This window comes from Pagrus pagrus (genome assembly GCF_965226575.1).
Source record: "Pagrus pagrus genome assembly, chromosome: 2".
NCBI classification, from domain to species: Eukaryota; Metazoa; Chordata; class Actinopteri; order Spariformes; family Sparidae; genus Pagrus; species Pagrus pagrus.
In genome coordinates this window covers 26925964-26953795 of record NC_140186.1, presented here as the reverse complement: position 1 = coordinate 26953795, position 27832 = coordinate 26925964, and the positions used below count along the sequence as shown (strand labels likewise).

Below are 27832 nucleotides of genomic sequence, written 5' to 3'. Positions count from 1 at the left end.
CCATGGATCACTTCAAAGGGAAGTTGAATCAAAAGATCTTGTTCTTTACTAAAGCACGCTGGCATCAGAGGCTCGCTGATACTTTCCTTTTTCATCTTTGTTCGACGGAGTCCTCTTATCTGTCTCTTGTCAACATGTCACTTAGTCATCCTTAACTAACACCAATCTTGGTACCAGCTGGCCTTTTCCCTTCTTCTCCTCCCTCCCTCCTCCTGCTGCTCAGCCCCCCTCTCATTGTTCATCCCATCTCCTTCCTCCTCCGTGCTGACAGTCGACACATCGCTGCCGCCGTCATCTGCTCTAATACACGCGACGTGCTGTTCGACGGCCCGTACGGTCCCGTCCTGCCCGGCGCAGCAGAAACATGCCGGTCCCATATGGAGCCACCCCACAGGGGGAATGTATCTGTGACGGCTGGTGGAAGTCAGCGAGGACGCTAGCTAGATGAAGTCAACACACCGGTGGCTTAAGAAGTGTACAATAATGCTGTGGAAACTTTAAAGGTGCACTATGTAGTTTTGCAGAAGACATTTTAACCAGCAGGGAAAGATTGATTTACTTTTTTTTAATGTCTAAACAAAGTATAATATAAATAAACAAACTCTCTTTCAAGACTGAATAAACAAACTGACCTTAAAGGACAACAAAACTGTTTATATGTGGCGGACCCTGCCACCTTTCTAGCTTCAAACAGTGTTTTGGGGACCTTATTTTCCTCTGAGAAAAGATAAATATTTCTAAGTTTGTATTGTTATCTCATTAATATTGCGAATATTAAAATTCTGAGTTAGACTTTCTTCTTCAAAACTACAAAGTGCCCATTTAAGCAGCTTAAACTGCGAGGTGGGACTATTTTGATGAAACTCTGCAGCTTCCCGTCGCTCTGTCTTTCTTTTATTTTCTCGGATTTACATTTTCATTTCAAAGTTTTGTCAGGAAGACTGAAGGATTGGACATCAGCCGTGTCAGACTAGTTACACACCTATTCGACTTTCTTTTTTACCTGACACCTAAAGCTCAAATAGTTTCCCAACTTGAAACACCATTCCTTCTCTTTTCACACACCGCTGCTCTCCACATGCACTCAAACGGTTAACATCAGGGGAACACCGACTCACTATGTTGTTGCGAGAGACCAATGTTCCATGCAGCAGCGATAAAGGAGAAGAAGAGCAGAAATAAGACAGTATTGGAGCCTGCCTCTTAATCTCCCCTCCTCCGGCTCAGCCTAACTGACATTTTCTTAATTTATTCCTCTCAGGATTCCAACATTTTAATTAGGTCACTCCAAATCTCCTCCCACGCAGCGTTATTCCGAAAAACTTTTTTTATTTCATCATGTTTGTCATTTGCCTTCTTCGTCTCTCATTCAGTCTCTACCCTCCCTTTTGTCGCACTTGTCAGTTTCGCTCAGCGGGTTATCTTACTAATGATGTACGCCGCTTTTTTTTTTTCGCCAAAAGTAAATACTGCAGAGGTAAACGCATAATTGATTTGTGGAATTAAATAAATGTGCAGGTTTAAATAGAGAAATCCCTTTTCAGCGTCTCTGTGTTGCGAGAAAATGACAAGTTTTTGTTCAAAAAAATTAAATGCGAAGCGCTGCTGTCAGTTTTTAGATGTGTATGCCAGTCTGTATATATTCACACATGTTTATGTAGGCCAGTGTGTACAGTATGTGTGGGTGTAAGTTCATCTTTTGCATAAGTGGGTCCTTGAGACCTTACGCAAAGTTCCTACGGCTTATAGCATGCATGCTTATGTGTGTGTGTTTGTTCTCTGCTGTGACAGAAAGTGTGTTTAATGTGTAAGTTGTTCCTCGGTGTACCAGGAGCCCTGGCTTATCTCCAGCCTCAACAGAAACAAGAGGAAATTACTTTTCTACAAAGCGTCTGACAAGGCAAAATCTTTTACACGTTTTCCATCGGCGCAGCAGGACATTTACTATGACTTAAATACTTTGCTGAGGGGGTCTAACACACAACTGAGGTAAAACCTATCTGGTTGCAATTCTCTTTTACGATCAGCCGGTAGGTTTAAACACCCTGACACACCACGCTGACTGTCAGCTGTCGGGCGCTGCCTGTAGTTCTGGTGCTCAGTAACAGTCTTATTCGTTGTGGTCTTTGTTGTGTGTTCAAGTGCAATTTTAGCGGATAGTGAGAGATCACTTTGAATCAGCCTACTATGCAATACTGTCCGTTGCTGCAGCACCTCTATTCACTCTCTGTCTGAATGCTCAGTTTTAGCTCCTGTCTCTGAAAAGCCCAGTGTGCTCTGATTGGTCAGCTCTAGCAGGCCTGAGCAGGCACCGCCCATCAGCTTCCTGGTGTTTTTGTATGCTGGGGGCGTGGCTGAGGGCGCTGACTGTATACTTGTGACATCACAACTTTACAGAAGTCCTGGCGGCTCATTTGAAGGCGCAGTGTCTGAATCCAGGCTGTGTGCATTTCTCTGTGGATTCAGTGTTGTGATACTCTAACAGTATTTATACAGCACGTAGACCTGCTTTATAATACATTTATAATACAAGACATGGAAATATCACTTTTTACAAAGTAGGAATTTTGTATTTGGATTTTGTGTCATCAGCACACTGCAATCACTTTCATGCTTTTTGTTTTGCAACCCGTGTTGTATAATGACACCTTGAACCATAAACAGAGAATTCTACCAGAGCAGTAAGATAAAATAATTAGCCAATTAGGGCCTGTGTCCACAGAGTGTTTTGCTTGTGCAGACAGCGCTGGCTGTGTGCTCGGGAGCTGAGATGTGCGCTGACAGGAAAAAACATGCTGGTTTTGACTGACATCTGATAACGCCGTACTAACAAAGGGCTGACGACACAGCTAATGACAAGCTTACAACGCGTAGGGTGATAAAAGCACAACACTCCCACAAATTGACTTTTCTGTCTCAGTTATGAGAGTTTCCGATTGACGAGACAGACACAGCCAGAACAAGCTTGTCCTCCATTTTCTTGGTTACCAAGGTAATGGGTCCTCGATCCTCATTAGAAACAATGAAAAAAAGACTTCTGTTCGAGAAACTGTTATAGAAATGTTTTACTATTTTCTATCATTTTATAAACTAACTAATTCATTAATAATGAAAATGAAAGTTAGGGGCAGAACTTGATGAGTGGTGAAACTTGTCCCGATGTTTTCCTTGACATATGACGAGTTACTGGAGCAGTATCTCTGAAACTGAGGGTTGACAGTGCTAAAAGTCCTGGACAGCATCAAGTATAGTATTTATAATAATCCTATAATAACTCTTATAACTTTTATCTCGAAGCAAACCATAATCAGGTGGGGAGACAACACAATCGCATCACTACACTGGACTTGACAAAGGTTTTCACACAGCGCTGTTCGACACTGTGACATGTTTGAGGTTTGTCTTTCTTGAGGAAGCTGAGGGCGAGACCGTCAGATGAAGCAGAGCGATGGAGATAAAATAACAGGGAGATAACAAATTATTTATGTAGCTGACACACTAATCTAATTCTTTCAGATCTTACATCGTTGCTACCTCCGCTGCTGCTCTCTGACGTACAATGTTGGAAAAAAAACACAGCAGGCTATGAAAGTCCCCGTGTTTCATGAATGACTGCACCAACAGACGCTCAATTAAAGTATTTCCTGGCTCAGCTTTGTCTACTTTCGTTTCCTGTTATGGGGACAGGATGTAACCAGAGGAAATTCATGTCATCTACTCCATGTCCATTTGCTGATACATGTTCTATATATAAATTAGTTATGAAAAGGCAAGATATTCAGGATCCCAGGCAAAGGCTGTATGTATCTTCCATTCTCATGCACCCAGGGAAACTCATTCATTAGTGCCTTCAGTCAGTCTCAGTGGTGCAGCAGAGTGACTCTCCAGTCCTCCAGAGGAATGCCACTACCATCCTGTTCCAACAGTCCGACCACCACCAATCAGACTTTCCTACCACAACTCCGAGCAGTTCCTACTGCGATACTCGTTTGTTGTCTGTGCTCGATGCTGATCCATAAGAATGAGTCAGAGCTACAAGGCCCAAGGATTGCTAATCCATGACCTTCTGAGAAAGATAAGCCGAGAAAGTCGGCCCTATCTTCACCGAACTGCAGTGAGGGTTATGAGGGCTGAGCTGTAGCCTTGTAGTCTCATGCGCTCGAGGGTTTGGCTAAAGCAGCTCCCTGCTACTGCCGGATCATGCTTCTGCTCTGCGTTGAGAAGAGATTCGGCCAGATGAGTGCAGTAATTATGTGGTTAGCCTTGGCAAGTGGTGAAGGTTAGCTGATTATTGGTACAGCTAAGGGCCCGGAAGCTGAAGGCACAGCGAGCCGGCTACAGTGGTGCACTGTGTGGCAAAGTGAAACCAGGCTGGAGCTCAACTCCCTCTGTCTGAGAGGAAACTGTTAAAGAGCCATACAGAGCCGCCTCTGTGTGTGTGTGTGTGTGTGTGTGTGTGTGTGTGTGTGTGTGTGTGTGTTTGTTTGTGTAATGCAGGGAGAAGGAGTATCTTTACGGAGGAGTATATGGGTGGCTGGGGTTCACTGGGTTCACTCACACTGAATGGAAAGACTGCTTTGTGTGTGTGTGTGTGTGTGTGTGTGTGTGTGTGTGTGTGTGTGTGTGTGTGTGTGTGTGTGTGCGCGCACATGTGCGTGTGTGAGCGTGTGTGTGTGTGTTTGGGCAGGTGAATGTGTGCAGGGGGCTGTGTGACATTAGGGTGTAACACAGCAAAAAAATCTATCACACATTTACCGAATCACTAGCCGCAAACACATACAGACACGTTCTTTTGCAATACTTGTGAGGACGTTCATTGAAAAAATGCATTCTGTAGCACCTTACTCTGACAATAACAGTCCAAATGAAAGGCCTGACCTGAACCCTAACCTTCCTAACCCTAACCTAATTACAACCTTGGCTTAAAACCAAGTCCTAACCCTCAAACACCCCTTTAAAGTTGTGACGACCAGCTAAAACCTCTCTCTCACACACACACACACACACACACACACACACACACACACACACACACACAAACCCTCCATTTTAGGGCCGCACAATTAATCAAGATAATCAAAATCAGGCCACAAGTGCAACATCCAGCATTATAACGAAGAGCTGTGGTGCTGCAGAGATGTCCTGACCTACAGATCCTGCCCTCCACACGCAAGAAAACAGGTTTGTTTGGAACAGACCCCAACAAATGTCACACCGTCACGATTGTAATAGTTTTTTCAGTGAAAATGAAAACTGCAATGCAAAAATGATCATTCCCACGGATTGTGAAACGTGTCGCAGTCGCAGAGCACATGCACGACGATCAAGCACACGAGCTCTCCCTGTTGTCACTGTGTTGAGGGAAAGATTTAATGGTTATATTGCCATGTAAAACAAACTCTAATACAAAGTGACAGATCAAGCCTAATGCTTACTAGTACATACGGAAACCATATGGGCTTGTCACCATAGTAAAGACGGCTTCTGCTGTGCTAATCACTCCGACATAGCAGATGCACAGACTGAGGCATTATTGGCAAAATTAGAGCTACTTCCCCCCTTTTTTTTCACAGTGCGAAACAGCTGTCCAAAATTTGAGAGAGCGAGCTGCAGAAAGAGAGAGAAAAGGGGAGAAAGGGAGAAAGCGAGAGAGAGCGAGGGCAGTGAGGAATAGAGCGATGGCCAATAGCCAGACCTCGCAGCGACTCGGATCGGATCCCCCAGAGTTGAGGATTAGGTTTTGATCCAGATTTTAGGCTGGATTTGGGGCTTTTTCCTTGAGCTGGGCCCATCTGAAATTCTGGGTTTTGCGCGATGATGTCATATTGTTTGTGTGTGCGTGTTTGTGGGAAACAAAGAGGGGGAAAAAAAAAACGCTCACGGCCATCGCTTGGTATTCAGAGCGCGTTGTGGCCGGTGCCAGCCACAGAAGGAGCAGTTAGCCAGTCCGGCAGCATCAATTTGTCAGCATATCCCAACAAAAAATCCCTCTGGGACCCCTGGGAGCCAAAGCAGGGCACTGGCAAGAGCACAAAGGGCCTGGGGTGACCCAGCAGGCGCTAAATACACACAGCTGTACGCTGATACGACAAACACACAAAGATGTACGTACCGTTCAAAGAGAATGCATACTACTAGTGACAAGTGCATGACGAACGTACATATTTAGTCCCACTTAAACAACTCTCCCTCCATCACAACAACATAAACAGCACACAGCTGCAGCGCTACATTAACAGCTGCTGTAGAGAAGGGTCAAAGGCAGTGCACGTCATGCAGCCCGTGTCCTCTGAATCATCGGCCCCGCTGCAGGCTGGGACGCCATGTGGAGCACAACACACACACACACACACACACACACACACACACACACACACACACACACACACACACACACACACAATGAGAGAAAACTATCACCTTCCCTGACCTTTGATGTTTAGTGCAGCAGGCACACATCTCCTCACCCTCCACCCCACTTCTATACACACACGCACAGACGTATAGAGTGTGTACAGCCACAGGCCATCATAAACTCACAACCCTTCATCCATTAAACATAAGTAACACAGGATTTCTGTACATGATATATACAATGTGCAGTGCGCATGTTGGACAGCTCGATCCCTGCTGGAAACAAACAGTTGGATCTCAGGCATCTCGACACACACAGTGCATTTATAATTCAGCATGTACAGTGCAGTCATTCTCACAGGGATTACGTCCTTCCTCAATTTTTTCTAGTCAAACAGATATGAAAAGGACTTTGCCTCGGTGCCAGTGGTGTAATAACACACACAGTATAGAAAAAACAGGATCAATGTGACAACGTGCATACAGTGACAAGGACATCCAGTAAGAGGTGAAGACATGGAACTGAGAAGAGCAGTACACGTACTGTAGCTTTACTATACTGTAGGAGGAAAAACACTTGATTTAATCAAATGAGTTGATATATGAAACCACTTTACCATTGCATAAATATAATTAATATGAGTTAAGGTGGCAAAAACTAGAGTTATGGCTCCTTAAAAAAAGAAAAGTTCACCCAAAATGAAAATCCCGTCATTATCTCCTCACCTACATAAACTCAGATGAAGTGTCATAGCCCACAAACAACCTAAAATCCTAAAAAAAACTGAAGTAGATGGGGACTGCTAAACTAAAAGCAAACACACCCCATCTGAAGTGGGTGCACAAGCTCTACCGTGTGTAGAGGGTGTACATTTGCAAATTAATATGGGATCTCCGGGCTGCCAGAGACTTGGATTACGTCAGACGAGATTTTAGAAGCCATTTTAATGTTTTTTTTATTTAATTTTTTTTTTTACATTCTACTGCTACTTCAGTTGTTTAGGAGGCTGCGAAACTGCACCTGACTTTCCATCGGCGGGGGGGGGGGGGTGAGTAGATAATGACTGAATTGTCATTTTTGGGTGAACTTATCCTTTAATGCTGTGTCTATATACCCACTAAGTGTTTTTTTTTTACCTACAGACTAGCAACCAAGTTATTATCAGGTTTTTGGTCTTTCCTGTTGCATGTAAATATATCCTGTCGTGTCACATGACCCTTATTGCTCAGTGCAATGGAAAGTTTGAGCATTTAAACTAAAGCAGATATTGTCACAGGCCTGCGTGTGAAACTGAAACACTTCCACAGGTTTCTGATGGTTATCTTTTATGCAGTTAGTCTGAACAACATAATCTATGATAATCAACCACGTGATCACGATGTACACTGAAGTGAAAGTCTCACAGCGGTAATGTGGAGGCAAATTTGATCGCTTGTCACTCTCGTCTCAAATTGCCCGTCATTAGATAGTAAAGTGGAAGAAGATGCAGAGTCCTCGACGACTGAGGGAAATCAAATGGTGCACAAACGGCACTCTCATGCTTTCAACAACATAGACAACCAGAAACCTGGATAATGACATAACTCTATTTTCAGAGATATGAATAAGCATAATCAGGTTTCACTGAGCTCTAATAAATGTCACATCTCCAATCGGATCAAAACCAGGATAACGCTCAGTAAGAATAGCTTGACATTTTGAGAAATACTCTTATTTGCTTTCTTGCAGAGAAAAGATCTAAACCGCTCCTTTGTCTGGATGGAATATAGCTAGAGCCAGCAGTATGTTAGCTTAGCTTAGCATGAAGACTAGAAACAGGGCGAATAAGCTGGTCTGGTTCTGTCCAAACAAAATGCACTTACCAGAACCTCTAAAGCTGAACATCAATGAACATGTTGTATTTGATTTGTTTGATCAAATATGAAATCAGAATATTCCTCTAACCAGGACCAACTCCAACTGACAGAAAATAAATGAGCTGAGACTCGACAACTCAAATGACTTGTCTGTGTTTTTTTTACGTTTTCAGTTTAGTTTTTGTAGTTTTAATTTAGTCCAGCTGTCAGTATTCACAGAATAAATTCCTGCTGGTGGATTACCACAATAAAAGGGCCTTTTGTTCCATGAGATCTGTTTGACTCTTGATGCTTGATGCCAACATGTGTCAGAGTTTGCTCTAAGGTCTAACATGAACATGCCTTTACTACAAAGGCATTTTAATAGCTTGACAGAAAGAGCTTTGGGGTTTTCATGTGATTTTTATGTCAACATTTCACTGTTTAGAAGTGATGGGGAGGGAACGTTTTTGAGTGACAATAAAATGAAGTTGTGCTATTTGTTTGATTACATTTATTTTACAGAATATAAATTAACTACAATACAAATTCAATCCCACGTCGTACTTTTTGAACAGGTTAGATCATTTGTCAAATAATATGATTAGACAGGTACCAGTTCTGCAGGAAGGACTGGATTTTGGATTTTTTGACTTCCCCAAGACAAACTGACTTGGGACTTGCTTGAGACTTGGACCAAATGACTTGAGTCACGTGTATGCAAGACCCCAGTGCAGCAGGCATCATATAACCACCACCTTCTCCATCAGGTATTAAAATGGAATCATCTGGACAGAATATATGAGCTATATTCTGAGTCTATTACGTAAAAAGAAAGAAAAAACAAGAAAAAAAAGGGTGCAGCATAGTATTGAGAAGCTAATAAACACCTTGCTCATTAATCTCCATTGCTGCCACTGGACGTGGTGCCAGTGAAAATATAGTGCCATTCCTTTGATTATTCTTCCCACCTTAGAGCAGCACGCTCACATCAGGCAAACAGTTACCAACTCATTACAGTCCTTCTCTATTGCTGTTAAATTGCAGTCATTTGTGTCTTTTAGGCAAATAGACTGAGTGCTAAGCAAGCAGATGTGCCCTGGCTGAATTATAATTGCCTTGACCAAATCTCTCTCTCAGCAGTTAAGACAATTACATCTGCATACTCTATACGCCTCTGGAACACACGCATACATGCGGGAGGCTAATCTTCATAAACACACTAACTCGGTTACACGCGTCCCCACGGTACTGTCCAACACGTCGCGTGCACAGGTACGGCACGGGGTTGGGGCGTACTCACATTTCAGCCTTGTCCACAGATAACCTCACAGAGCCATGAAGTATGTATGAACGTTACTGGAGGAGCGCTGTGAGACCTACTTGGCCCTCCGCGAGAAAAGAAAGAAAAAAACCCCAACATATTCATCTATCCTGTGGATAAACTGAGGGTTACATAAAGAGATTGTTGTAGGCCTATTTGCCGGAGTAAAACGGATTTCACTCGCTGCAGTTAAAGGGGGAACTCGAGGACAAAGAGTCAAAAAAAGAAAAAGAAAAAAGCTAGACTGGCCATTTGGAGGAGAGAGAGAGAGAGAGAGAGAGAGAGAGAGAGAGAGAGAGAGAGAGAGGGAGAGAGAGCAGTATTGTTCTTTGTTGGAGCTCACACACACACACACACACACAGAAAAACACACAATCACAAATAGAGTGCTGACACCAATAAGCAGTCAATGATTTTCCTAATGGTTCTCTTCTATGGAAAGGCAATTCTCAGGAGGACGGTTAAAGCACAGAAAGCCATGTGTAAACTCCCCACACGCACACACACGCACACACACGCACACACACAAAAGTCTAAAATCCGTCTTGGCTTGCGCTCCCTTTCCTTTAACCTCTTTTTCTCTTTACATCAGAGTCTGTGTGTCTCAGAGTCCATTAACCCTCTGTCTCAGCTTTTTTTTTTTCTTTCCGCTTTACACCACAAAGTTTTAACTTCCCTCATAACTTAACCGACTTTCCAATATTGCTCAGAAACAATTTCGTCTCTTTCTCATCCCCTCTCACACACACACACACACACACACACACACTCCCCTCACCTTTAACAAAATGCCACGGAGGGAAACACAGAGGCCTTTATGCCCTGTCAAAGTTTTATGTGGGAATGCACGAAACGGGCGAATATTTTCGCAACAGAACGGAGAGAGGAAGCGAGAGAGGGCGCTTACAGGTTAAACGCTCGGAGTGTTTGAAATTCAGATCGTTTTCCAAAACTCGGGAAAAAAAAAACGGTTGCACAGAAATTGTCGAGCTTCCCGCCACGGACGCCTTGAGTACGTCGCAAAAAGGCGTTTGACATGGTGCTCACACAATCACCCATCCTAATTATCTTCTCTCCCTCTGCCCTCCCCTCCCCCTACACACACACACACACACGTTTTTTTCCCCCTACATAGTAATTTCTGTATACCTCTGAGGCATGGCGTCCAATGAAATGGAACAGAAACGGGAAGGATGGTTGGAGACAGATGAGAGGAGCGAGCAGTGGCGAGGACGGAGGGGGAGAAAAGTGAAAGAGAGAGGAAATGGGAATAAAATAAGTGGAACGAGAGCAATTGACGAGAGAGAGAGAGAGAGAGAGAGAAAGAGCAGGTCAACTCTGGCGGCGGCGGCGTTGAAGCGTCTGCCGAGCGTCGCTGATGTGATGGCACGATGATGATGGTGTTGATGATTCACCGCTGGTAGGAAATCAGAGAGAAGAACGTATTATTATCAAGCAGCTCAATTACAGCGCGATTTCTCCCCGGCAGCGACAGCCTCTGCAGGGCTCCTCATTGAAGCTGATTTGGGAGGCCTGCGGCGTCTGGAGGACCAGCGTGCGACTCAGCGGCGCGGCAAGACACCCCCACTCGAGACGGGAGAGGAAGAGGAGGCAGGAGGGGACGACCGGGGGTGAGGAGGAGTGGCGGCACGCAGGGATGAAGAGGGCGAGGAAGTAGTCGAGGGGAAGGATGAGAGTGCGACGGCGTTCGAGCGTGCGTCTGCGTTGAGACCTCGCGATCTGCACGCACTCGAGGCGCTCGGCGGAGTGGAGGCAGGCAGGAAGGACAGGCAGGATCTGAATTCACTGCTGATGGAGAAAACACCTGTTCAGTAATGAGTACGAGCTCTCCGGCTGGTCCGGGTGGTGAACATGAATACTGAAGAGCAGCTATTCATGTGGTGTACAGGGTGTTTTATAATTTTATTTACTCTCAGAGGGTGTGTGTGTGTGTGTGTGTGTGTGTGTGTGTGTGTGTGTTGTGCACGAGCCAAGGTGGAAGGAGCACGGGGATGGAGCTTTGTGTGCGTGTTTGAGAGCGAGCTGTGTGGGTGAGTGTGTTTTTGTGATGCAGGAAGGAGAGTATTTTATGATTTTATGCATTCTGTAGGTGTGCGCCTTCAGCACAGAGGACAGGCTGAAGAGTGTGTGGGAGTGTGTATGCACGTGTTTGCGTTTGTGCGGATGTTTCGCAGGTGTGTGCATCCGAACGAGTCGGTCCAGGCTGTCTCCGGCGCGGCCTCCAACATCCCGTGCAGTTCACACATCTTTTGGTATGTTCCTTATCTGCCTTCTCCACATTGACTGAATCATTTAAAACCAAGAAGCTATTTTTATTTATTTTATTTCATTTTTTTTTTTTATAGCTGCAACATTTCAGTTTGAGTGTTGGTACCAATATCAAAATAATGTTTTTTATATATTTTACTTGGAGAAACATCAATATGTTTTTCTGTCCTTTCTTTTTCACAAAATAAACCGAAGTTACCGAATGTTGAACGTGTCCGAACAGACAGAGGAGCTGTTGGACCAAAGGCAGCTGGGTTCGTGTTGGTATTCATGAGCTCTCATGAATCCCTCTCGCCGGCCTTGAAGCTGCGCGCTCATGGCTGTGTCTCGCACCGTACAGCATCCTGTGAGGAACTAGTAGATGATATATCAATTCTGAATATTTGAAACTGTTCCTGCAGTATCTGTGCACCAGTACCAGCTGGACTTCCCTTCTCTTTCCTCTCTCCGGCAGCTAGCTGACACCCACGCATTCAGCTTGTCTAAAGAGAGAATGTTTCTAAAATAAAGTGTGATATCTAATGTTTACTACAGTCATTCTGCTGTTCTCCGCTTCTAGCCAAGAAGGTATAGTCTCGTTATAATTGTCTTTTAACAAAAATCTCAAATGTTGTGCCCTCAATGTTGTGTCAACTATCCTGAATATTGATATTTTTTATGGCGGCTCCTCAAGAGGTAGGCATAGATGCTGTTAGCATCATAGCTGGAGAGTTTATTTCATTGAAAGGAGAGCAGAGAACGCCACTGAAGGCTTTTCTTGATGGAAAAGATGTTTTCACTCTCGTCTCGACTGACGAGGTTGAGTTACCAACGGGCTCTGCTGGTAGCTACGGTCGGTCGGACTGGTTGTTAAGCTTGGCCGATATCAAAAATTTTATATCATGATATTGTCCCACCCCAATATTGCGATACACGATATTATCGTCACTGGGGTGGGTTGGTGTGCGGGTCAGGTTTTTCTTACAATTTATAATTATAGTATTTTATTTGTATTTTATGTTGATTAGTAGTATAAACAGCTTGAATAAATGAAGGACTGACAGGTTGATATGCTGTTCACTGGTTCTCTTCCCTCTAAACTCTTGAGAGCGAGCCAGATCCGAAAAAACACTGTAATACATTAAAATACAGTCCGAGCAGTTGAAGAGTCACACGGTTGTTTGATATTGTCAAAAGTATTTCACCAATTTCACAATGATCATATATAATATCGGCCAGAGCCTCCTGGTGATGTGTGATAGATAGACGGTCAGGTAGGACAGATGGTTTGTCAGATCACCTGCCAAGAACTTTTTGAGGTTGGCTGCTCTTTTCCAGGCAGTTTCCGAAGATGACTTCCCAGATGGTTGTAACAAACCATCTGGTGCGTCAGGTTACGTTTCGGTTGGTACCCGGTACCTTGGCTGATTATATCATCGGCTCGTCTCAGAGTCTGTAGGGTTGAGTAACATTACGAAACAACAAAAGTGTCCGCCACTCTGAAATGTCATCCAGATGTGGACAGCACAATCAAATATCTAACAGAAGCACCAAGTGTCCATCGTGGTGAACAATTAAACCAATCACAACCCGTTTTAAGTGGCGGAGGAGTGAACTGGGATTATTGGGCAGAATCCCTCGACCATCCTGTCCACTGTAATCCTAAATTAGAGCTCCTACTTAGAGATGCTTGATAAAACAAGCCCGATCAGTTTCTTGGCATCAGCTTACCTCTGAACTTCACCAACAGAGGGGAAAATTAAAGAGCTGATCCTCGCATTTGTGGAGGCCATTTGGACTTGGGTTAGTTTCCAGAAATGGTCTCCAGCCAGGCAGTCTTCGCCAGCCGGGCCCAAGCCTCGCTAACAAGCCTTCAAACCAAAACCCGGGTTCCCCTGAGGATTACGCTGGGATTTGAGTCGACGTCGGATTTGTAGAAGGGATGAGACGTTTATCTTTTCATACCCCCCCTCCCCACCCTCTCCCCCCAACATTTCTTCCTCCAGCTTTCTACTGTCTTGCATATCTGTCTGTCTCATTCTCTGCCTGTCTCTATCTCTGCTTCTTCCTTTTGTCCTCTCACTTTCTCTCTTAATCACAGATAGAGACAAGTCTTCTGGGCTGTTGGCATTCGGCTCCAGTAGTGAGAGGAAGAAAAAAGGAGGCGGAGGAAGAAGAAGAAGCAGAAGAGGAAGCAGAAGAAGAAGAAAAGCGCTGCTGTCAGTTCCTCTCCTCTTGCTCCACGGGACTGGAAGGACAAAAGCTTTCCCTGACAGGCCGGATCGCCCGTATCTCTGCCCGGCCGACGTGTCATCGCCCCGTGTCCTCGCCACACTACCACGTACTCTTTTCTGCTTCTGTCACAACCCCCCCTGTCTTATTAGAATAACACAATTCATGGGGATTAGTGTATGGTGTGTTGAGGAGGAGATAGCAAGGCAGTGGCTCATGCTCAGTCTCATTACTCTGTGTGGGTGTGATTACATGTTCATGTGCATTTGGGTGTTACATGCAGATCAGCATGTTGCATGTCTGTGTCGCGGCACTGCAGCGATTTCAGAGAAGTGGGCAATCTACCGTATGCCTCCCCAACGACAAGGCTGTCAAGTGTTTTCGAGTGCGATGCGACCATTATGTTCGCGAGACAAACACAAGGGCTCCATTATAGATCCTATAGACGCCGTACACGCTGTGATCAAGGCTGAAAAATCAGCGACAAAGAGGGTATGTTGGTGCAGCTGCAGACAATCTGACCTGTGTAAGTGCAGCGTCTCATCCTTTTTCACCTCCCAGCTCAGTATCTTACACAGTAGGGAGACATTTCAGTTGTTTTATAGGAAAACATAACACACACAAATAAAACACTAAACCTTCTGCGGGCTGTAAATAAAGGATCATGTCAGCAGAGGTTTTATTTAGTTGTGTTTCATCCACACAAGGAATCAATTGAAAAATAATTGCATTTGTTGAATACATTGGCTCAAGATTTGAGTTTGTACAGCATTATTAGAAATGTAACTTAATGGCTTGAAATGTACCTTTCACTCATTATCTTAAAGCCCCTGAAAGTTTGGGTTAATTATTAAGAGATACTGAAGCATTTTACTGTTGCAGCTCCAAAAAGTTGAGGGACTTGTCAGGGATAGATTATTAAAAAAAAAGGTCAATCCAAATCTGTGTATCAGAGGTTATATATCCTGATTTTTGGTTGATAGTATGATCATACTGTAGTAAGACGATGTTGGATCCTACATTTCCCATAACACAACGGTAGCCTTTCGTTTGACCCTCCCTCCTTGGTTAACAGTCACGTCTTTCAAACTACTTCACACATTAAAGGGGCACTCTTGTAAGTTTTGGAGAAGAAATTAAAACTCAGATTTTACAATATTAATGATATTTACAATATAACTCAGATATATTTATTTCTTCCATAACTGAATAAACAAGCTGTTCTCAGAGGAAAATAAGGTCCCAGAACACTGTTTGAAGCTAGAAAGGTGGCGGGGTACGCCACATATAAACAAAGTAAAACAGTATGAAATTGTTTTGTCCTTAAAGGTCAGTTTGTTTATTCAGTCATGAAAACAAAGATAATTTGTTTATTCAGTTTGTTTAGGCATAAAAATCAGTCAATGAAAATCTTTTCTCCTCTGATTAAAAATTCTTCCCAAAACAACACAGTGCAGCGTTACGTTTGTAACACAGACTCTCTGCTATAAATTTTAATTCGTTGAGCCTCAGCCAAGTTTTCAGGGGCTTTAAATTCAATTTTCTTGGTTGAAATTCATTTGTTTTTCAGTTCAGATTAGGCTCTGAGACACATGCCGTGTGCACGGACTTAAAAATAAAAAGCCGATCATATGCTACTGTGAGACTTAAATTTCACAATCTTCTCATTTTATTTTCATTAGTTTTGAATATTGGACCTCAGGACCCAATATATCACATTCTGCCTGAAACCGGCCCCAGTGGCTAAAGAAAACCAGAACCAGTCACTTCTCCCACGTTCAGAGACGAGATGTTGGAATCTTTAATCAAAGTTTAATTCCACTTACAATTAAAATTCAAACAACTGCACTGAATTTAAAAATGCCTATTGAGTATTATTTTTAAAATAAAACATTTGTTTTTTATTGATCTGTTCAGTGTTAGGATGAAAAATTCAAAATGATGTAATTCAAGTGGACTCTGGTCCGACAGCAGTTGGCACTGATCTGTTTTCACGAAATACAGCAGATCTGTTTAAAGGGATAACACAGCAACTACTAAACAGCAAGGGAGCTGAGCGGTTGACCTAATAACCCCTCCATATGGTGACGGTCTAGTCCAAACCTGTGTGTGTGCGTGTGCGTGTGTGTGTGTGTGTGTGTGTGTGTGTGTGTGTGTGTGCAGCCTTTTAGCTCTGTGCTAAATATCAACATGGATACCCGACTTCAGATAAACCTAATTCAGCCCCCCCCAGCCTCGCCTTCCCATCTCTCCCTCTATGTCTCTCTGTCTCTCTCTCAGGGCTGTCTGCTAAGCCTCTTACCTATGGGATTATTGGCAACGCTAGGTATTATATAGCTTCATTCATCTGGATGATGCGTTATTAATGTGTTGGGGAATGAAACCATCTGTAACGGCGGCAGAGGATGATGGGAGGATGAGGGGAAGATTGGGGGGAGAGAGGCAGGCTGTCTCACGGAGGCAGGAGAGACGGCTGGGCTGGAGTTGTGTGTGTGTGTGTGTGTGTGTGTGTGTGTGTGTGTGTGGACGGTTGACACAGAGCGATGCAACTCTAATTGGTGGTAATGGCGAGGTTTGTTTGAATAGACTTGACAGGAGAGAGATGAACAGTTGTTATGATCTTTGATTTTGCAGTTTTACAGATGAGGCACACAAAGGCATCAAGCAGAGCTCAAAGCACAAACAGACATGCAGGCACACACAGACCAACAGCGGAGAAAGGACAGTAAATTGTGTCTGTTAAGCCCCTTTCAGACGAGCACATTACTCTGTAAATGTACTGTCAAGAAAAAGACTCCTCTCTCCCAACTGTGCCCCTTTCAGACACGGCAGCTGGAACATTTCCATGTTCATATATCTATTAAAGTAAAGGGTTCGGAGCTTTCAGACATGCAGACAGGTGACAGATTTCAGAAAAACATGAAAAAATGTGCAGATATTCGAGGTTTAAGGTTCATTTCTTTGTCCTTCGACAACGACATGGAAGTTGTATTCCCTTTATTCTGCTATTTTTAATGGTGGAGCGCAGAGGATGAGTTGCAGCCTGAGGAGAGACGCTACGGTCTCGGCAGTCACCAGATCTCAACTCTACTGAATCCCTATTTTTGACGACGATGTAGAATGACACTCTCTACCGCTGATATGAAAACATCAAATGAGGGAATACCTTTTGGACGGTTTGTTGAAGAATCTTTGACAGGGAGCAGTTCAGGAAGCTCACGGTGGCCCAACACCTTCCTCTCCACTACACTTATTTGATACATTTAGTTACTTTGGAGATTCATGTTATTTTATTGGTTATAATAGGTTACTAATTGTGATGTGTTACCAATCAGAAAGTGCTGTGGGTGGGAAATTGTGTGAGAGGACGTTGCATCAGAGCCAAAGTAGCACATTTTGAAATTAGTTTATTTTATCGGTTATCTGACACAAAAAATCACAGATTCCGATAACTGGAAAAGTGTTTAATATCAGCCACAATTATCGTCTTGGTCCATCCCTAATGTTGATTTTCTGTTTATCTTTCACCCATCATAACATCTCTATTATGGAAAAGCTTAATTTACTAATTTAAAGCTACATTGCTTGTGTTATTACTGATTCATTTAAACAATAACAAATCAAAAAAGAGTCGCTAGCAAAGTTTATAGGGAACCAATGCAAACGCAAATTGTTTCATTATTCTGTCACCATCCATTACGTTGTGCAACTCGTATAACACGTCTTTGTTTAATCAACACATTGTATTGATGGACCATTTTGCTTGCAACACACTGGCAGAAACCCTGATGTGTGTGTCAACTCGCCGTTGGAAGGAAGAGAGAGCGAGAAAGCACAGCCGGTGGCTATGTATCGATAATGCAGAAAATGAGGACTGACATTTTTTAAAAATATTTTGAGTCGATGTGTATTGAAAAAACGATGGGTTTTTTTTTACGACAACAAACCAAAATCTTACATAAAGCAGAGGAAAGCAGCAATTTTGGGGGGAAAATGGGAGAACAAGAATGAAAACCATTCACTCAGTCTAACTTTTTGATAATTACTTTTGCATGGCTGGTGTATACTGAACCTTGATAACCTTCTTAAATTGTTTTCGTAGCGAGCTGACACTCTTCTTATTCTTTAATCAGACAGGAACCGCTCTTGTACTGACATTTCAAATCATTTCGGCTCTATTCTTCATGACTTCATTACTTTCGAGCACTTCTGAAGTAGAATACTGTACACGTGCAGATGTTCAACTCTCAATACACTGTTTGCTATCAGCTTGATGATGCAGTAACCCATTTGCCCTTTTAAATATAATATGATAATGGAACTTGCTCTACTCTCGTCTCTTGAGCAAGAGTCAACATAATTGTCAGGGCTGTGTGAGTCATGCCGGTGTGTTTTCTGCTCCGAGTGTACGCGGAGTGTTTCGAACACCCCGACACTTGTTGAATAGTTGAAAGGGCATTCCTCCTTTACACAAAGTCAGCACAGAGGATGGAGGGGGGGCAGAGAGAGGGGCTGTAAACAGATTACATGGATACCACACTGAAGAGGCCTGCAGTACATTCAGCACCTGTGCTAGAAGGACTGTTTCGCAGGCGAGTGTCTGTGTTGTGATGTCTGAGCTGCTATGGAGACCCAAACTTCCAGCGTACAAACTCGACGTAGTCGGAGGTTTGAGGATTTCATACCGACATTGATATTTTGCATATGAGTAAACAAAGCGCAGCAGGGTTTTGGATGTATACTGCATTATGGGAATAATGAAATGTTTTTCCATTGCAAGTTTTGAGGGATGGTGTCATGTATACAAATTATACTTCAACATCAAAGTGTCTTGGGTTTTCGATGTGTCTCTTTCAAGTCTGAGGTGCATACTTCCTCCCTCAGATCTCAATATGTTCCCACCTCTCTCTCCGAGACTAACGGCACTTGAAAAAGAAGCTCTGTGTGTGCGAATTCACAACGACAGATGGACGGACTGATGGGCAGGCTGTACTTTACTTTTCCCTCATTACAGGTTTTACAGAGTAACACTTTATTGGTGTAATGATTGGGACGTTTGAAATTTTAAATCACACAGTGCATCTTCTGGGGTGTCTCTGGACTGTAATTATGTATGTTCGAATGTCTGTTTAAGGCAGAGTAGCTCACACTCTAAGACGATTTACTTTTGGGGAGTGCCAATTTGACTGCCAATTGCTAAAGTGGTTTGCTATGATACAGAAACCAGCACTGTCAGTGACTGGCACATGAAATGGCACTGGAACAAACTACAGTGCCGGGAACGCAATGTGACAAAGAACTGAATCTGAATGACGTCGGAAAGGTGAGAAAGGTGGTTATGTTACAAAGTGAATGAAAAGACATTCAGGGAATGAAAAATGTGAGGGCTGGAACAGAATAGTGTACTTTTGTAATACGTCTCTGTAATATACAGGCTGAATTAGGGCTGTCACTTTCAAAAAGTTAAGTTTGAAAGAGAAGAAACACTTTAACCAAATTCAAATTGATTTGAACACAAAACATAGCCTATTATCTGTTCAGTGCAGCTTTGCTAGTTTACTCCATTTTATGTTAGCAAAGTGAACAGCAATAGCCTAAATGCAACTTTGTAGCATACTACATATTATGTTAGTAAAGTGAACAGCAATAGCTTAAATGCAGCTTGCTAGTTTACGTTAGCCAAGTGAAGAGCAAAAGCCTAAATGCAGCTTGCTAATTTACTCCATTTTACGTTAGCAAAGCAACAACCCTAGCCCAAGTGCAGCTTGCTAGTTCACACCACTTTATGTTAGCAAAGTGAACAGCAATAGCCTAAATGCAGCTAGCTAGTTTACGCTAGCCAAGTCGAAGAGCAAAAGCCTAAATGCAGCTTGCTAATTTACTCCATTTTACGTTAGCAAAGCAACAACCCTAGCCCAAGTGCAGCTTGCTAGTTCACACCACTTTATGTTAGCAAAGCGGACAGCAATAGCCTAAATGCAACTTTGTAGCATACTACATATTATGTTAGTAAAGTGAACAGCAATAGCTTAAGTGCAGCTTGCTAGTTTACTCTATTTTATGTTAGCAAAGTGAACAGCAATAGCCTAAATGCAGCTTGCTAGTTTACGTTAGCCAAGCGAAGAGCAAAAGCCTAAATGCAGCTTGCTAATTTACTCCATTTTACGTTAGCAAAGCAACAACCCTAGCCCAAGTGCAGCTTGCTAGTTCACACCACTTTATGTTAGCAAAGTGGACAGAAATAGCCTAAATGCAGCTAGCTAGTATACTCCATTTTATGCTGACAAAGAGAACAACAATAGCCTAATATTTCTGAGGGGAGCAGGGTATGTATTGAATTTGAAAGTCAACCACATTAAAAACCAAATATCAGATGTTCCCAAACTGTAGTCTGATTCAGTTCAGAGCTAGGTTATTAGTACAGTCATTAGCTATGACCTCATCACGGTGTATGTTGTAACACAACGTGCCAAGTCCAAAAAAGGGTAATTGGGAAGAAAAAGATTCGTTACTATAAATACATGTGTGTACGTGGGTGCGATTGTGTGGAGCTGCTTCCCTGCATCTACGTACATACATATTTTTGAGTGAGTGTGTGTGTGTGTGTGTGTGTGTGTGTGTGTGTGTGTGTGTGTGTGTGTGTGTGAGTGTGTGTGTGAGTCAGCACTGTGATTATGGACACAGTGGGATGAATCACATTGTGGTTGTGGTGATGGTTGGAGAATAGACTGGTAGCAACAATAGCTTTTAGCAGAGCTCCTAAATGCAAAACATATGTACAGTGCATTGTTTCTTGAACTGCACATGACTGCAATTTAAACGATAATCCCAGCGTGACTGGAGTGTTCGCCGAGATATTTCATTTCCAGCCCCTTTAATGTTAATGCTGACCGTCTTTACCAAACATCTTAGAGCTCATTTATTCTCATTAACTCCTGAAAATAAGCTTCAAAGACCTTGATTGCAGCATAAGTAGCCATCAGTATTTGAGAATAAGAAGTGTTATTTAAAGTTATGTAAGAACAGTAAAATCAGGCTATTTAAAGTCACATAAAGGAACCCCCACAGAGCTGGTGTTGAGACAGGAGCTGGAGTCTTTTGTTCTACTTTTCGCTTCTTTAAATTCGCTCTCCGAACATCTTCTCTCAGTCACAATCTGCTCTAGTAAAATATCTGCTCGTGGCACTCGTTTCTTTATAGGTCTGCTGCAAAGCTTCATCATAAAATACAATGTATAATATTTAGTGGTGAAGCTTGTCATGTATGTGCGACCACCACACAGTGGAACCGTGAGGTAAACGCACATATCCAGGTGGTTTGTAATGCCATCTTTGCCACAGGAAACCATTAGGCAAACTCAATGTAATGGAAAACGTGTACATCAGAGGTAATGTTTCGTTTAATACCATGACTAACTGGGAAACTCTTTGCAACATGTGTGAGCCGGACACCCGCTGGGTACAAGGGGTTCACGACAGTATATGACTACTGCGGCAGATGGAAAGAAAACGCTGACGACCAGATGTGAAGCTGGGAGCCAGACGCTGTTTTAAAGCTTGACTCAGTCTCCTGCTGAAGCTAGATTGGTTTAATTCTGGCACTTTAACAGTTTGTGTTTTTTTAACATCCACCAGCACCGCCTTAATGAGCACCTATTAATAATAATTGTGATGCTATCTCCTGTAATAAACTGATGTCAGGCAAAACAAGACAGACTAATTAATAAGTGTGGACATTTCTGATGTGCAACAGGTAGCCACTGCCTGCGTGAAAACACTCACCGAGAATAATATCATTCATTCGATTATATCCAGATTCATAAAGGCAGTGGAGATGGGAACAACAATGACTAAACTGTACTGGAAGAAAACATCGTATGCTCTCGAGCAGCATTTCCCTCAAGAGACACAACAGGAGACGACCACTAATGACAAGTGTAGCTCCTGCCTGCTGGGATGACACATCGGAAGCTATGCATAATGTTTCCATCCAACACGAGCTATCACATAGAAATCCTGTTATTGTCATACTCTGGCTTCTGGCTCATTTTTACTCTGGATCAAATCAAAGTGCTGCTCTCCCTCTCTCTCAGGCGTGGTGCCTCATATAGCATCAGTTGGCACTTATGCGTCACCCTTAGGCTGGACAACTTTTGCCTTGCCAAGCCACACACACACACACACACACACACACACACACACACACGCACCACCCACTAGGGGAGAGAGAATGAAAAGGCAGTGATTAACCAGTTGAGGGAATGCATGTGGCCCAGGGTGACCAGTTGAATGCTAAGAGTCCGGGGGCCACAGGACTGCAGAGAGGGGAGTCGACAGTCTGACAGGCAGGCAGCAGGCGAGTCGACTGGCTGGTGGACTGACTGGCATACAGGCTGTGAAGTGCCTCTCGGCGACGGGGATGAAAGCCCTTCTTTAAAAGGTCACGGGTGCAGATCCACAGTGTGTTTTAATAGCGGAACGCATTGGGACAAATCGGTGTTGACGCAGCGTGAATAGGTTCTGACACGGCTGAGCCTCGGTTCCTGTTATGTCACCGCATTACTCATTTATTTACAATCCTTACTTGGACGTCGCAGTAATGTCACGCAACAAACACCAAAGGTGCACTATGTGGTTCTGGGGAGGAAATTGTAATCTCTTCATTTTCATGCCGAAAAAAACAAGCTGACCTTAAAGGACAACACAATTGTTTATATGTGGCGGACCCTGCCACATTTCTGGGACCTTATTTTCCTCTGAGAACAGCTTGTTTATGCAGTAATACTTCTGAGTTTGTATTATTACCTCATTAACATCGTACATATGAACATTCTGAGTTTGAATCTCTTCTCCAGAACTACACAGTGCCCCTTTAACTCAGGAGAGAGCTCACACTGTGAGTCCCTGTGGAGATATTCTAGGTGTAGGCTACTTCATTAGAGGATTCTCCCACAAATCAAATATAACCCGTCCTTTGCGTGACTTTGGACTGTGGAGACGCCGGCAGGTGGGACAAGCAGCCCGACCAGACGAAGCGAGTGAGTCAGACTGTCAAATCTGCAGAGGAGACAGATGATACAGTGCCCGGCTCCGAGTGACTGGCGGAGCGCGGAGGCCACAGTGTATCATGCTACATCAAAGCCGGTTATCTACTGGTTGCATGGTGGCAGAAGAGTGGGCTCCAGCTGAATGGCTGGCAGCTTTGCAGAGGGGGTAAACGCTGCTCGCTTTGCCAGGGACAACTGCGTCCAATTTCTTCAGGGCAGCCCTAACTGCTTGAGAGAGCACGAAAAAAAGTGAGAAGCCCAATTTTAGAGAATTTAATTCTAGACATTAGGTTGGGGAAATTAATGGCATGCTGGGAACCTGCTCGGTGTGTGGAGCCTCCTGGGCACAGGGAGCATGAGTGGAGTGGGGGACCGGTTCTTACATTTTGAAGAGGCAACATGACATCAGCTCCTCTCCTCTGAACAGACACCATCCCATCTTTAACTCCATTTACTCACTTTCATTAGATTTGCTGCACAATCTTGACCTTTGCGTCTCGTGTTGCCACCACCAATAAAACTCTCGGTGCCTCCACAAACTGCAGATGGCTCTAATCTTTGTGCGCTCATCAAAAAACAACTCTGCAAATTAGGTTACGTTTCAATCTGGCCTTGTTCAGACAGCAGCTTCTGCTGAGCCACGCAGCTCCTGCGCTGGACTTACAACGCCAAGCAGACCGTGACAGTTAGAGGCTACAGCCCCAGTCAGTGACTCTGCTAGTGGAGCAGCCAGTGTCTTGTGGAGAGGATTTGCCCTGCCGTGCTCATCACTCCTCCCTGGAGTCAACCACACCGCTGAGCTCACACGCTGAACCTGGAGTCTGGACTCGCTCAGACGGCGCAGTGTGGCTCCCGTGCTCGGCTGAGGATGCTCGCCCTGCCTCAGACATCCTCTCATGTCCCCAGCAGCAGCCGCGGTGACAACAAGCAAACATTCATTCATTTCGAGGCCCGGCCGTGCGCTCGTCTCCCCCCCTTAGATAAAAAAAAAAAAAATCGCAAACTGTAGATGTGTTGACCTGCCTGCCAACCCCTCCGGGCTTCATCCCGGGCGAGACAGCGTCTTTTACAGCGGGGATATGATATGAATACATCGGCAGCGCCTGTCTGTCTTACCGGCTGCTGTATGTGGCGAGACGTCCCCTTCCCCGGCGGAGGGAGATGCTGCCGCTGCCGCTGCCGGACCCCGTGCTGCTGGAAATAGTCGCTGCCGGCGGCTTTGTTGCCCGCGACCCGGTCCCTCTTCTCCCGCACGCTGGCGCCTCCGTTCTCCCGGTCTTCGCCGGAGTCGAGGCTGCTGAAGTTCCACACAATCAGCGTCTGCACCAGCAGCACCGTGAGGGCTGCTATCAGGGCGGACCGAGACCGGCGGGCCAACCTGCGAGCACACAAGCCGCCAACCATCTTCGCACCGGGCTGCACGGAGCTGGAGGACCGTCTGTGGCTGTGCGCAGCGCGACGGGAGGAAGGAGTGGAAGTAGAGGGAGGACGAGGAGGAGGAGGAGGTGGTGGTGGTGGTGATGGTGGGGGAGGAGGGAGGGAGGAGGGAGGCTGAGCCTTTACAGTGGCGGAGGCGAGGAGGAGCGTCGAGAAGGAGGCACAGGGCCACCGTGTGGTGGAGCTCAGCGAGAGGAGGCAGAGATGAAGCTCCAGACTGTCTGTTCTGTAAATTACAGCATCTCTCCATGAGAGGGTTCTGATAATGACCATATACCTACAAATGTTGAAATGTGCACCACAGTATTATCAGGCCTGTGATCACAACAGGGGCGTAGCCAGGAGTTCTGTTGCCTCGGGCACCTTTTGGACCTGATTGAATGACATTGTTGTGGTGCCTCTGTAAGTGCTGCAAGACAATCTCCATTTTACACACACACTCGCTGGATCCCAGCTGGAATCCAACAGCAAAATGTAATTTTCCTTCCCTGCCTCACATGATGTAAGTTACAGCTGTGTGCTGTACAGTAGCTGCTGTGAATTCAGAGATGTGTCCCCTGTGACACCCTCCCCGGTTGGGTACCGTATGCTGCCAGCTGCCAGTAGGCAATTTGAGGAGGGACGATGGGGGACGCCATCCATCTCCATCATCCCCGAGACCACTAACAGCTTGGGCCGCTGACTGGATCCGGACTGAGACGCCATCGCATCCAGACCTGGATGTATAACTTATTAATTAATGAGACTTATAACATTTTGACAGAGCATTTCTATTTAAACTGGCACAGCTTTTTTAGCCTTTGCACCTCACAGACCAGTTGCATGCATTTTAAATCCCTTACGTGACGCGACCCAGCTCATCAAAACACCAACAAAATAAGAGTGTTAATTTAGCGGGTAGCGAAAAACTGTGGGCAACTCTCTACCCAATGCTCTGAGCCACTATTAAAGCTGACACTTAAATCCCCCAGTGTAAGACTCGGTTGTTTGGTTTCCTTATTATTTTTCCCCCACCAGTATCCACACATGACGTTTATCACATATCTCAAACTTGTAAATAACATTCACATTAACATCCGAGCCGTGAAAAAGACTGGAGCAGTCTGAAAGCTCTGTCATACCTGACTGAGCACTTAATAATAACACAGAGGTGCCTGCAAACAACACAAATATGCCTCACATCAGCCAAATACAACCGTTCAGCGTAGTTAAACTCTAATTAAACGGAGGTGTTTGATTGTTAATCCACAGTATTTTAATCCCCACATAACACAAGAGAGATAGCTAATACATGTACAGCACAGAAGAACAGACAAAGAGAAATTCAAACAGGTAATTTTAACAAACAATGGACATCCGTTCCACATAAAAGAAAACAATTATAAGTGGAGATTTGAAAAAACACTTTTCAAGTTAAGTTTGAACATGTGGTTCAGCTTAAGCTCCAGTGCCCTGCGAGCTGACCTGGGACCTGATCAGAGAGCAGATGGATTTGAACTGAATGAATGAATGAATGAATGTAGAAAAAACATAGCATAAAATAAGCTTCTTTGAAATGATCAGATTTTAATTTCTTTTACTGATATTATAATGGCCTCACAATTGTGCGTCTACTCTCCAGAAAAACAAAATGACTGCAGTGTAACATGGAAGGTGCCAACTGTTGAATTCATACTGCAAACAAATAGGGGGCAGCATATCACCAGAGTAACTGCTAGCTGCTGCTAACTTTGAATGTTTAGCTAGTTAGCTCAGTTAGCTGTGCAGCTAGCGGCCCAGATTGGTGTTCAGAAAACCAGAGAATTGTTGGTGTTTGTTCACACAACTGGGACAATTAGCTGGTTAGCATGCTAACAATACACAGACGTCATGACGTCAAAAATGTTGTTTCTTCACATTCTGTTGATAATTCTAACACATTTTTTAATGTTTTCAACTAGATTTCTAACATATTGCACCTTTGAACTGTAACAAGTAAAATATGCAGCCACAACAGTGATGATTCTGCTCCTTCACTGCACCTCAGTGCTCCAAAAAGACCTCATGTTCAATCATTTCTTTGCGCTTAACGTGATTAAAAAGATGCCACTCAAACCCCGGATTTGTCACTGAATAGCTCACATGGAATAATTTCTGTAACCTAGAGGAGGACATCTTGTAAATAAATCCATGTTGAAAACCAAGCCTCTCTCACGACATATACTAACTAAAAATTGCATCAAATTCTGCATACTGTATGTAGATCATCGTGTTAGTCTTGACCACAGATGGTAATTACCAGGAAAAACTACAAGACATCTGAAAATGATGATTTCATTCACACATGAGACTGTCTGGCACTTGCAGAGAGTTTGTGTAGGAGGCTTCATAAATAACTCTCAAGTCCTACTCCGAGGTGGGAATATTTTTAGTCCAATCAAACTTTAAGCTCAGTTCTTCAGAGTGATTCAGAGATGCTTGTTAAAAACGCTTCCTGAGCTCCATTGAAATGCAAACACCATGAGTAACAGAGATAGCAGAGCTTCTCTGGCTGACACGCAGCACAACACTTCACCTACACCAAGGAGGTAATTTTGGTTTTGCTTCCTGGGTTGTACAGTAGCAGGATGATGTTGACGCTGCCAAGCTTAAGACCTCAGCCAGTTATAAAGAGTATAGGAAACAGCCTGAAGAATAATCTTAAACTTTGACTTATGAGTCAAGAAGTTGTTCTGAAAAATAAGGCTCGGGCACTTTGTATGGAGTGCGAAAAATAAACTTACAGCTAAATCTGTGACTCAAGTACCGACGGCAATGACTCCAGAGTGTTGTGAAATAGGGACTGAAGTGATGTCGACCAAAAACGCTCTCCCTCAAGCACCGAATCAGCCAATCGCAGGCCTTCAAAGGTTATGTGTCAGGGCTGCCTCACACCGTTCATCATGGTTTAATGCACACCTCTGAAAGCCCACTCATCACTCGTTATGTCCGGTGTTACATATTCTTCAATACACTGAAGGACAAGATAGTTTTTACTGCGTGATGAGATGATAATCATTATGTAAGACTCTCTATTCGGAGTGCTGTTCACATAAATAAAACTCTTGTTGCTTTTTTTGAAAATCACCAAAAGTTTTGTTGTTATAGTCCCGCCAGCGTACATAGTTCTTTTCATCATTCATCAATATAGACAACATATCCATACGGAGAAGAATTACATTAACATGCGATGATACTGATGATTTTCTTCTTCACTTCTGTTCATTATTACCACATGGTGAATCATCTCATAGCTTCGTAATTAAACAACCATCCACTGGACTGACGTGGCACACAAGACTGTGATGAATTGTGGG

At 43.9% G+C, this 27832-nt stretch overlaps 1 protein-coding gene across 1 annotated transcript in view; it reads right to left on the bottom strand.

Annotated features, from left to right (window-relative positions):
- The window catches only part of LOC311272654 (xylosyltransferase 1-like), an 87758-nt gene extending 63215 nt beyond the window's left edge, over positions 1 to 24543 (bottom strand). The window contains exon 1 of the mRNA XM_084379222.1: positions 24177 to 24543. Within this exon, the coding sequence (XP_084235348.1) occupies positions 24177 to 24464 (288 nt within the window). The 5' untranslated portion in view covers positions 24465 to 24543. The remainder of the gene's footprint in view (positions 1 to 24176) is intronic.
- Positions 24544 to 27832: the final 3289 nt, after the last annotated feature.